The 13096-nt window shown below is 45.8% G+C and overlaps 1 protein-coding gene across 4 annotated transcripts in view; it reads left to right on the plus strand.

Annotated features, from left to right (window-relative positions):
* Positions 1–13096, plus strand: part of MTRR (5-methyltetrahydrofolate-homocysteine methyltransferase reductase) — a 233773-nt gene that overhangs the window by 31413 nt on the left and 189264 nt on the right. For all 4 annotated transcript variants that reach the window (XM_029590020.1, XM_029590021.1, XM_029590018.1 and 1 more), the window contains 3 exons: positions 1652–1813; positions 1991–2144; positions 12736–12853. In XM_029590020.1, the coding sequence (XP_029445880.1) occupies positions 1670–1813; positions 1991–2144; positions 12736–12853 (416 nt within the window). In that variant the 5' untranslated portion in view covers positions 1652–1669. The remainder of the gene's footprint in view (positions 1–1651; positions 1814–1990; positions 2145–12735; positions 12854–13096) is intronic.

A 13096-nucleotide genomic window follows, 5' to 3' on the forward strand; every position in this document is an offset into this window, starting at 1 on the left:
TAAATGCCTCAGAATATGGACCCCTCTATAATTTATTTATGAGTTATCTTGCTCTCCCATTGTGTGGTGTTAGGAAAGCTATGTTTATCTTTCTTTGCCTCAGTTTATTTGACTGTAAACCCGGTCTTAGTTCCTTCCTTCTTTGTTCTGGAAGTTTTCATGCAGATCAGCTGTTCTGATGAGGCCCAGTCTGAGTGAGAGAAAGCAAAGGGCATAACAGGTTTATTCAAGAGAGAAAGTCGGCTCATATAGTGTGTATGTGTAGCTAGATTATGCTTGACTGCCATCTAGCTGTTTGAGTTAATATTGACATGCTAGGCCACAAATTTTCAAAGCCAAGGATGAGAGCCAGTATTGGTTGAGGTATGCCAGTGATTGGGTCTTGTCCCTGCTGCACTTCTGCTGGGTTGGGGGGAAATGCAGCTTACACAGCCGCGTTGTGCTGCACATGCCTGGCCCTGCACGGCTGTCAGGAAGTTTGAGAGATGTGGTGCCCATATTCATGTACTATCCTTGCAGTGGTCACTGAGAAGGACAGGAGAGCAATCACTGCATGGCTCAGTGTCTGAGAACTGCGTGGAGCCAGGAGTCTGCATCAAATATTAGGAGAGAGTGAGAAATGGGGGCTGGGAGGAGAGTGAGTACTCTGAACAAGAGAGATGGATAGCAGACCTCGTATTTGGGCAGCTTTGCATCAGATTAGAAGGAGATCAGGAACAGGCAGGCCCATCTCTCACGTTTATATGTAAGTGCAATAACTTGATCATTTTCTTTTATTCTATTTATTTCATACTGTCTTTGATGTTCCTTGTAAACCAGTTTTATGTCTAATTTTCATTATTACTTGATGTGAAGTGGTTATAGTAGCTGTTATTGCCCTTCATCTTTATATTTTTAAACTAAAGTCAGAAGCTATTATTGTTTGCATCATTGTAATTAAGTGGTTTGTTTTTTTTTCTTCCACTGGGTCCTGAGAATTATTTTTTTCTTTCACTGTATCCTGGAGGAAAAAAGTTTGAAAACCACAGTACTAGCCTGAGGACACAATACAGTATTAGCTACCAAAATTAGTATCCAGTGGCTTTATGTAAGTTTCTGAAATGTCAAATTGAGATAAGTGGGACTGAAATCCAGTGGCAACCCTAAAAGCTAATCTGGTCATCAGTTTTCATCAATAACCATAACACCATCGAGCTTTATGAGCTTTGCTTGGTTGAGATCCTGTTTTGATAGAAAATATGCCACAAGTACAAGTTGTTATTGTGAATAGCAGCTGAGACAGGAGAGACTACCAAACTTAACTAACAAAACTGTTCAGAATAAAATAACTTTGTGCATTCAAATTGGGGTGTCTCTTCAAGTGGAACTGACTTCACATTGCCTTTTCATTATTTTCTCATACAGTACAAACCATCAAATGAATATCAAAGAGAAATTCTCCATGTACATGTGGGATACTGGAGTACTGCATAGGAAAATAATTTACTCTCTACTGATTTTCTGCCTGCCTCCTGAACAAAGTGGCTATTACCGGTTTACGTTCTTAGCTCATATTTTAATATTTTTGCAGTAAGACGTTTCTCTAATCCTGAATCTGTGCTGGTGTGAGGCAAGTGAACTCGGCTCCTTTTTTTCCTTCTCTTCCCTACAGTGTAGTTGGTACCGTACCATGCCTTGTGAAGTAAAGAGGAGGTTTTTGCTACTTTTTGGCACTCAGCTGGGGCAGGCGAAAGCCATCGCTGAAGAAATAGACCAGCAGGCAGATGGACATGGTTTTATTGCCGAGATCCACCCGCTGAGCGATTCTGATAAGGTGAGATACTCCACAGTCTTCTGCTGTATTGTCTTTCACTGACACTCTGCCAAACACAAGCTTGCTGGTGATTGGGCCCTCTGTGAACTTAAAATCCTTTTTCTCATGGCTTGTAAGCCTGGTGCTGTGTGACGAACGATGATGTTTCCTTCTCATCTTCTCCTCCCCTTTTTGTAGTACAATTTGGAAGGTGAAAAGGCCCCAGTCGTCATTGTTGTTTCCACTACTGGCACCGGGGAGCCTCCTTTTCAAGCTCTGAAATTTGTTAAGGAAATCCAGCGCCGGGACTTGCCAGCCAATCATTTTGAACATTTAAGATATGGATTGTTAGGTAAGAAAATGTTTTCATTGAAATAGCACACTCTACCATTAGCCTGCTGATCTTCCTGGGGAGAAAGTTAACTACCCCACTTCTTTTATTTAATTGTGTTTTCTCCTGCCCTTTTTGTACTTCTAGCTTAAGTGGAGCCAGGGCTGGAATCTTGGTGCTATGAGCTTTAATTCACAACTACGCAGAGATTTTTTTGCCCCCCTTTATTGTATATCCTTTCCCAATTTATGTTGAGTTCAGTTATTGCAGTGATGTTCTGGGCGGGGGCTGTGAATCCAACCACCAGGAACTGCCATAGAGAATGACCATGAGTCCCTTCCCTCTGGCTGTGAACGCTACCTTCTCGGCATCCCCACCCCCGACTGGACCTGGGACGTGGAAAACCTAATCCGGGGGTCAAACGGGGACCACCTGCTTGGCTACTGGATGCGCTACTCCTTGGCATGGCGATGAGCTGCTCTGCATGTATTGGCAAATGATTCGGCTCCTTAGTGTTGCCCACGTCTTGCCTGATTTAGGAGCCGGAAATAATGCTTAGAAGTGTGCAGTTCCGCTGCAATGACACGTTCTACAGTGAAGTAAATTCTGTGGCATAGCTTTATTTATTTATTATTTTCTATACCGATATTAGTGGGGACATCATATCGGTTTACATCAAAACAAAAAACATAAAGAGTGGAAATTACATAAACAGGGAGGTGTGGAGGGAGAGATAGGAACTGTAAGAAAGTAGGTTGAAAATACATAGGAATCAGGTTACTCTGAAACATGTGAGAGCCAGTAATTAACATTGAGATTATATTTGTATAACAAAACAAAACAAAAACAAAAAAAGCTTGGTAAATAAGACCCCTGAGCATGTTGGGAGGGGTGGAGGACTTTAAAATGGGGGAAAAATCCCCAGGTACTTGTGAAGAGAGGCTCCCTGTGCTAGATCCCAGCTGTGATTCTGACAGAGGTAGAAGTACAAATGAACAGGAGGAAACTGCGGGGGCCAAATTAAAAAAAAAACCAATGAACAAAACATCTTGAAAACTTCCTTTAGCTTACTGATGACTTCCCTCTTTCCTGATTTCCCCACTTCCTGCTGTCACAGAGTTGATTGTGCCTCTTTTTCCCTATCTATTGCAATTTCTCTGCATGATGAGAGTAATCTTATAACGCCCGCATAACAGTAAAGCCTCTGCGAGCAATGGACACGCAGACTTTACCCAGGGATTTTCACAGAAAACTCGTGCACAAGTTTGCTTGGAAAATTCGCACATAAGTGCCCTACTCTGTGCACAGATTTAACTTCTGTAAAATTACTGCTGCTCTTCGGAGAGCATAACTTATGCACTAACTTATTCTCCGAGGGCAAGAAGATACTCGAGCTGGAATATCGGGGCTCCATCTGAAGATGTCACCCATGTCCTTACACATGGGTGACATCTTCAGATGGAGCCCCAATACAGATAACTTATGTCAAAGTTTCTAGAACTTTAACTAGGCACACTGAGCATCCACCAGCATGTCCTATGTCCATGTGGGGTCCCTCTTGAGTCTCTTCTTTTCCGCAGAGCTGTAAGCCCTCACAGTCTGATTGCGCTCGCTTTGGCTGTGGTTTTCAGTATCGCTCCATCGCTGGGTCCCTCTTGGTGCCTTCCACAGTATCCTAGTCGGGGTTTTTGGCATTTCTGGTAAGTTTCTTTTCGTGGTCTATTCCCCCAGCGGCAGTGGTGCCCTGATGTCTGCTGGCCATCGATGGCTGCTGTCTTAGTTTTGTGTCTGTGGCTACTTTTCTTCCGTTCGTCATGGCCACGTCCAGTTTTTGGTGATGCCCCGGTGTCCGAGGACCATATCCATTACGTATCCTCATGAAATATGGGTCCTCTACCTAGGGGCATCACATGACATCTGGGGTTGTCGCTTGTGTGCCCAAATGACCCCAAAGGGACATCAGCTTGGACTCAACAAGATGGAGCAACTCTTCGGGTCAAGAAAGTCCGAGCCATCAGCATCGGCATCGATGGGTCTTGGAGCAGCACCGATGGACACCATGCCAGCATGCCAGCAGCAGAACCATCAGTGCCCACAGCCTCTGTCTCATACAGACTAGTAACTTCCCTAACTAGTATCTCTGCCTCACACACACATACACACACACCAGTCACCTCCCTTATCAGTTTCTCTCTCTCACACACATACACACACACACCAGTCACCTCCCTGACCAGTCTCTCTCAATCACACACATGCTCTGTCACTTAAATACAAGCTCACACATACTCTGTCACTTACAACCACACACACACACACACACTGCCACTCATGCACCCATTGTACCACACACCGCCACTCATGCACCCATTGTACCACACACACACAAGCTCTCACTCATGCACCCATTGTACCACACATGCACACACACACAAATCTGCCATTCACACACCCAGGCATGCATTCTAACACACACACACAGCTGCCACTCACGCACCCAGGCACCCATTCTACCACACACACACACACACACAGCTGCCACTCATGCACCCAGGCACCTATTCTACCACACACACACACACACACACACACACACACACACAAAGCTGCCACTCATGCACCTAGGCACCCATTCTACCACACACACACAAAGCTGCCACTCATGCACCTAGGCACCCATTCTACCACACACACACACACAAAGCTGCCACTCATGCACCCATTCTACCACATGCACAGAAGCTCTCACTCATGTACCCAGGCACCCATTTTACCAATCACAAGCTCTCACTCAAGCACCCAGGCACCCATTCTACCATACACACACACTCTCACTCATGCACCCATGCACTCATTCTACCACACACACACACACACAAGCTCTCACTTATGCACCCATTCTACCACACACACACAAACTAACGTGGAGCCTCTTCTCATTCTTTGGCCCAATAAGCCTGGCCTCTGCTTCTCAGCTGCCTCTTGCCTGACCTCCGGCAGCGTGCAACGTCTCTTCAGCCGCCTCCCGCGGTGCGCAGGGTCTCTCTGCTCTTCGGCCGCCGGCAGCAGTGCACAGCGTCTCACCATTCTTTGGCCCTGCCAACTGCGCGCAACGTCTCACCAGTCTTTGGTCCCGCCGACGGTGGTGCACAGGTCTCTTCACTCTTCGACCGCCGGCTGCGGCACGCAGCTCATCACCATTCTTCGGCCGCCAGCAACGGCGTGCAGCGTCTCACCATTCTTTGGCCCTGCCGACGGTGGAGCACAGGTCCCTCACTCTTCAGTCGCCGGTGGCAGCGCGCAGTGTCTCTCCATTGTTCGGCCCCGCCGACAGCGGAGCACAGGTCTCTCCATTGTTCGGCCCCGCCGACAGCGGAGCATAGGTCTCTCCACTCTTCAGCCACCGGCGGCAGCGCGCAGTGACTTTCCATTTTTGGCCCCGTTCCTAGGGAGAAGGAAAGCACAAGCGGGGCAGTGGAACACCAGGAGATGCGACACACCGGTTGAGAACCCCTGCTCTATAGCATACAGTGAGGATGAGGGTTTCTATGACCCCTGGGGGTTAATTCAACAGAGTCCTCCAGGGGCTCTGATGGTCTCCTGTCAGATCCTTCCCCTTCAGATGAGTGAAGGAAGTCCTCGCCTGAGGACTTGACTTTCGCAGGGTTTGTGAGGGTGATGGCGGAGGCCATCCCATTTCAACTTTTAACAGAGGAGGATGCCAGGCACAAAATGCTTGAGATCCTTCAGTTCATGGAGCTTCCTAAGGAGATCATGGTGTTCCCGGTACTTGATATCCTTAAGGAGTTGCTGCTGAGGATATGGGAACATCCCCTCACGGAGCAGAAAGTGGACTGTGTCTATCTCGTTCAGAAGGCTGCTGAATTTGATAAGCGACCACTGCCTGACCAGTCGGTGATGGTGGAATCCACTCTCAAGAGGGCCAAATGCTCTCTTTGACCCATTTCTTGGTGCCCCCGGGAAAGGACCACAGAACAATGGACGCTCTTGGGAGGAAGTTGTTCCAAGGCATCATGCTTATTGTCTGCATAGCTGCCTACCATCTCTACATGGGCTAGTAATCATGGAACATCTGGAAGCAGGTGCAGGAGGTGACTGATTAGCTGTCTCAACAGCAGCAAGACACTCTGTCGTTAGTGCACAATGATCTGGAGTGCAGAAAACACAAAGTCCATGTGACCTACGATGTTTCTGAAACAGCATCTAGAGTCTCTACAGTGGGAATTGGCACGTATAGAATGGCATGGCTGTGAGCCTTGGATCTCCGACCAGAGGTACAGGATGATGTGCCATGTACTGGAGAGAATATCTTTGGAGATAGGGTAAGGGTTACTGTGGCCCAACTTTGGGACCACCATGAGACCCTTCAACAATGCTCCACCAGTACTTCGGACCTGTCCTCCTCATCCAGGAGGCTGTGAAGACTGGGACCAAGAAAGTCTTTCTTTCACTGCAAATATTACAAAACTCTGCGGCGACAGTTCTCACAGGCAAAATGAAAAGGGATCATATTACAGATACACTAGCGGAACTACATTGGTTACCAATCGAACAAAGAGTTCAATTCAAAGTTCTGTGCACCATACACAAACTGATCCATGACGAAAAAGCAGAATGGCTAAACACAGCACTACGAGTACATGTACCACACAGAAATTTAAGATCAGCAAACAAAGCACTCTTAACTATTCCGTCAGTAAAAATGGCAAGACTGACCCAGGTCAGGGAGCGAGCACCATCACTGGCCGGTCCCATTTTATGGAACACTATGCCTTTAGAACTAAGACTACAGAGAAACCTCAAACTGTTTAAAATAAATCTGAAAACTTGGCTTTTCAAACGAGCCTTTTATAAAGAGAACGGTGAAAATAAGTAAGGTACAGCTAGCAGAAAGCACCCAACACACAATCTTCAGGTGCCTACCTGGAAATAATTTTATCACACTGTTAATCGTAAAAAACATCTGAGAAGTTTAGAATGAATGTCATGTGCTTCACACATGAGACTTGTAATAGATATCATTATTCAACTAATCTTTAAACATTTTTATGTTACCGGACACTACTGTCACCTCTTTTGTAAAGAACTAATTATTCACTACTATATGTGCCTTATTGTAAACCGTTATGATGGTAAATAACTTAATGACAGTATAAAAATTTTTTAAAATAAATAATCACTAGAGAATGTACTGTCCTCCGCCTCCTCGCTCCCATCAACACATTCAAGGCTCCCGTGGCCGTCCCAGGCAGCAGAGAGCCTCCAAACCCCGGGGACAGGGTTTTGACTGGGCCATAGGGAGCATAAACCAGTTGCCCATACCCGGGACGATGGACTCTCCGGTCGGGGGTAGGCTGTGGTTCTTTGCAAACCAGTGGCCCAGTGTAATTTCGGACCAGTGGGTCTTGTCATCATTCACTAAAGGTTCTAACTGAATCTATTGGATGTCCTGCCAAATTGCCCCCCGTGCCCATATTGGGGCCGGTAGTTCATCAGGTAGTACTATAAGTGGAACTCTTCTCCCTCTGAACAGCCAGGGCGATAGAACTTGTACCACCAGGGTATAGAGGGTGGGGATTCTACGCCAGGAACTTCCTGATTCCAAAGAGAGCAGGAGGACTCCATCCCATTCTAGACCTAAGGGCTTGAACAAGTTTCAAAAAAAGAAAAGTTCAGGATGGTTTCCCTGGGCACCTTGAATCCCCCCTTTTGCAAAAAGGGGATAGACTATGCTCTCTCAACCTTTTAGAGGACACATACACTCCTGTCAAGATCTTCCCCGGTCACAGGAAGCATCTCTGATTTGTAGTGGGAACACAGCACTTCCATATTGGGTGATGGTGTTCAGGCTTGCATCCGCCGCATGGGTCTTCTCAAAATGTCTGACCGTGGTGCTGGTGCACCTCCACAGACTGGGATTGATATATTCCTGTATCTGGATAATTGGCTGGTAAAGAACACATCTCAGACAGGGGCCATCAGATCCATGCGCTTGACCAATCAGTTGTTGGAGACACTAGGGTTCATTCTCAACTACCCAAAGTCCCATCTCAGCCTGTCACATCAGTTGGACTTCATAGGAGCCCTGCTAAGCACATCTCGGGCCAAGGCCTTTCTGCCTTGCCAGATTCAACAGAGCCAGAATGTATCAGCCTGGCAGATGTTGAGGCTGTTGGGCCATATAGCTGCAACCATCCATGTTACTCCCTTGGCATGTTTATACATGTGCAGAGCTTAATGGACCCTGAGGTCACAATGGTGCCAGGCCACTCAGAGCCTCCAGAATTGCATCCGAGTTACCCTGTCTCTTCAGGATTCATTGTCCTGGTGGCGGGTACTTTCCAATCTGGAACAGGGGATTTTGTTTCCCCATTCAAATTGTCGTAACCATGGATGCATCTACCCTGGGGTGGGGAGCTCATGTAGATGAACTTGGTACCCAAGGTTTGTGGTTCACTCAGGAACGTTCTTGTCAAATCAACTTCCTGGAACTTCGGGTGATCAGGAAAGTGCTATGGAGTTTCAGATATCGGATGTCCAACAAAGTTGTCCTGATCCAGACCAACAACCAGGTAGCCATGTGGTATGTCGTCAAGCAGGGAAGCACGGGGTCGTACCTCCTTTGTCAGGAAGCAGTCTAGATTTGGTAGTAGGCCCTGTCCCATGGAATAGTGCTCAGGGCCATGAACTTGGCTGGGACAGAAAACATGGTAGTAGACAGGCTAAGTCGAGCCTTCAGACCCTATGATGGTCCCTGGACCAGAGGGTAGTGAATTGGATATTCCACTTTTGGGGGAGCTCGGACGTAGCTCTGTTCACATCCCCCTGCAACAGGAAGATGCCTTGGTTCTGCTCCCTGCACAGGACAGACGGCAAACCAGCGATGGACACCCTCGCCCCTCATTGAGGCAAGGATCTTCTGTATGCGTATCCTCCAGTTCCCTTAGTGGCGAAGACTCTCTCTTCGAGCTTTGAAAGGACAAATGGACTAACTATGATTCTCATAGCCTCTCATTGGCTGGGACAGGTCTGGTTTCCACTCCTTTGGGAGTTGCCCATCCAGAGACCGATCAGTCTGGGGACTTCCCCAGATCTCACCACTCAAGACCAAGACAGGTTGCAGTATCCTAACCTCCAGGCTCTGTCGCTCACAGCCTGGATGCTGCAAGGTTAATCTTGCAGCTGCTTGATCTTTCAGAGGATGTGTTTCGGGTCTTGGTGGCTTCTAGAAAGCGTTCTACTAGAAAGTCCTATGGACTGAAGTGGAGCAGATTTTCCGTGTGGTGTGAGCAGATGGCCCTAGATCCGTTCTCCTGCCCCACATAAAAACTGCTTGATTACCTTCTACACCTATTGGATGCTGTCTTAAAAACCAACTCCATTAATAGTTGTTCTTAGTGCAGTTGGTGCATTCACTAAGATGTAGATGGTACATCCTTCTCTGTACAGCCTATAGTTGTACTTTTCATGCGGTACTTTTCATTCGATTGAAGCCTTCCGTAAAGCCTCCTGCTTTGTCTTGGGACCTCAAAGTGATGTTAGCTCAGCTGATGAAAGCTCCTTTTCAGCTGCTGCACATTTGTGACCTGACCTAGAAGGTCATATTTTTGGTGGCAGTCACTTCAGCATGCAGGCTCAGCGAGCTCCAGGTCTTAATGACTTATCCACCTTATACTAAGTTTTATCATGACAGGGTGGTCTTGCGTACGCATCCGAAGCTCCTGCCTAAGGTGGTGATGGATTTCAATCTTAATCGGTCAATTGTCCTGCTAACATTCTTTCCCAGGCCCAATTCTCATCAAGGCAAACGAGCACTGCACAGTTTGGACTGCATGCGAGCATTAGCCTTCTATCTAGAGCAGGCAGAAGCCTAGAGACAATCCACCCAACTTTTTATTTCTTTTGATAAGAATAGGTTGGGCATTGCCATTGCCAAACAAGTCACTATTTATTTGGCTAGCAGATTGCATCTCCTTCTGTTATGCCCAGGTGGGACTGCATCTTGGGGGTTTTGTCGAGGCTTATTCTGTTAGAGCCATGGCAGCGTCAGTGGCCCACTTTTGAGCAGTTCCCATGGAGGAGATCTGCAAGGCTGTGAAGTGGAGTTCTCTCCACACATTGAGATCACATTACTGTCTGGATAGGGATGGCTGATGTGGCAGTAGGTTCGGCCACTCTGTCCTTTGGAACCTGTTTGAGGTGCAGAACCCAACTCTCCCAGCCAAGGGCCCGTTGTTTGGGTTCAGGCTGCCTCCCCCTCTGTTGCCAACAGCACCGATGTTATGCCCGTTAGCACCTGGTTAGCTGTCTGTTCCCCTCTTTGTGTTGGGTTCAGCCTCTAAGGATTCACCCATATGTGAGGACTACCATTCTTCTTGTTGCCGGAGAAAGCAGAGTTGCTTAGTGTAACAGATATTCTCTGAGGACAGCAGGATGTTAGTCTTCACAAAACCTGCCCGCCGCCCTGTGGAGTTGGGTTTCTCCTATTTTTTATTTTAATCGAAATTCTATGTTAACGAGACTGAAGAGGGACCTCGCTTGGACGCATGGTATAGGACAAGTTGGGCATGCTCAGTGTGTCTAGTCAAAGTTCTAGAAACTTTGACATGTTTTCCACATTGGGGCTCCATCTGATGATGTCACCTGTGTGTGAGGACTAACATCCTGCTGTCCTCTGAGAACGCCTGTTATAGATAAGCAACTCTGCTTTCCCTATTCTTGTCCCTCCGCCACCGTTCCCAGAATGTATGTGCTCAGTTTGTGTAAAACTATGCGTGAAACCCAATTATGTGCACATTTTTATGTGAGCAGAGCTCCGGCTGATTTTACAGCAGCTGTTTTATGCGCAGAAAGCTTGGTTTTATGTGCATTCATGGCTGTGAAAATGACCCCATATCACTTTTTAAAAAATATTTCCTGCTGCTTCTGCTACTCCTTTTCTGTTCTCAGCTCTTTCCCCTGTGCTTGATTTTATGGCTTCCATCCCCCACCTATCTAAAGTTGAATGCTGGCACAAAATATTGCTTATGCTACAGAACGTGGCCTATACAGGTCCCTGCTAATCTCAGGTTTTAACTGCTTTCCAGCCAGGGCCATTGCCTTCACTTCCAATACATCAAAGAATTATTTCCTACTGGAAATCTCTCTTTTCCTCCCCATAGATGCTTGCTTCAACCGTTAACTCAACCGATGATTTTGCTGAGTTCTTTATTTCTAAAATATTAAAAAAGTTATTTTCTCTCATCTGACAACTGAAAGCTTCCAGCCCCATTTACTTGCTTTTCTTCTACTCGCATCTGCTCCTTCAGTCTGACTGCTTCCCAGGATTAGGACTTGTCACCAACCTGGGCTTGCAATTCCCTATCTTTTAATGCTTACCACTGTACTTATCCATCAATACAATGTGCAGTAATCTGGTTATGACGTGTTTTACCTGTTCTTAACGCTCTAACCACAACTTTGTGTCACAGTACTTCATGTGTAAGTAGATGTCATTGCTTTGGAAAGCTCTTTGCACAAAGGTGGTGTGACAAGCCGCCTAATAATGATTTTAATGTTAATTCCCTCTGGATGGGAACATTTATTAGCTAATTAAGTAGCTTTTAATCGCAGCTGAAGCATTAACTGTGGATGGCTGCCCTGTCTTGTGAATGTGTATCATGTTTACTTGAATTGGGATAACAGTATCCCAATTCAAGTTGTTGAAGGTCCTTAATTACCATTTTTAGAATAATTAAATAAAAAAGGAAACCACTGAACTGAAAGTAATGAAATGATAGATAGCTGCAGGTTAATGATGTCCAATTACTAACATAAAATTATAGCAAGCTGGGGTGTTTCTGGTGTATTGTGACACATCTTCTGGAAGCAAAAATCACAAAGATAAATAGGTCATGTCCACCACTTGGACATCATCGGAAATAACCTGTAAATGGGCCAAGACAACTTACCCCATATATCTCTCAAAATTGGCCAAATTTTCAAAGCCATTTATGCATAAAAAACAAGTTTTTAATCGCATAAATAGCTGTTATAGAATTGCGTCTTGGGGCTCAGGGTATGTAAAATTGCGTGCGTGTACTCATGCGCACTGGTGATAGCATTCTGGGGATGAGACATTTTACACCCACACTTCTTTGTATTTTACAAAGTATGTGTGCAAGTTCACCCACACCAGTTATACTCTTGATAGAGAGCAGATGTAACTTTGTGCTAGTGAGTTTGTGCGCTTGCATTTCCACGCAAACTTTCAAAGTGAAGCTATGTGCAGAAGGTAAAGTCTGCGTGTAAAAGATACATGCAGCCAATACCCCAATCTGCACAGATATAAAATTATTCTCCTGAGACTAAGGGGTGTATGTGGTGGGGTTTGTTTGTTTTATCAGGTACTTTGTGTGATCAAAATACCTTGCTATTTTTTCCTTTAGCATTGTCTCCATGAGTTTTCCCTCCACTGAAGTCAAACTAACCAGCCTCTTCCTATTACCACTTTTATGAAGGGAGGCCCCCAAAATAATGTTTTGAAATGACAGAATATAGCAGGCGTTTACTACAAATGGCACAAATATGTTATCTTTGTTGTTCCTTTCAGCTCTCGGAGATTCTGAGTACACATTCTTTTGCAATGGTGGGAAGATAATTGACAAAAGGCTACAAGAACTGGGTGCTCAGCATTTCTATGATACAGGATATGCAGATGATTGTGTAGGGTAAGAGCACAGTTAGTTGGATATATTTCTATTTTATTTTTTTTGGCAATTCAATAGTTTCATGGGACAGATCTGCTTTTCAGTATATCTACAATCAGTACTCATCAGATATATTTACCTACATATGGTCTAAGAACAATGCTAATTTGCATAGCTTGGTTACCCTGAAATCTATCTCTTGTCGCCTTCAGGGACTAGATTGAGAAACCTCGGGCTAGTAACAAATAGCTGATCAGTACCGAG

The sequence above is a fragment of the Rhinatrema bivittatum genome, chromosome 2 (assembly GCF_901001135.1).
Source record: "Rhinatrema bivittatum chromosome 2, aRhiBiv1.1, whole genome shotgun sequence".
Lineage (NCBI taxonomy): Eukaryota > Metazoa > Chordata > Amphibia > Gymnophiona > Rhinatrematidae > Rhinatrema > Rhinatrema bivittatum.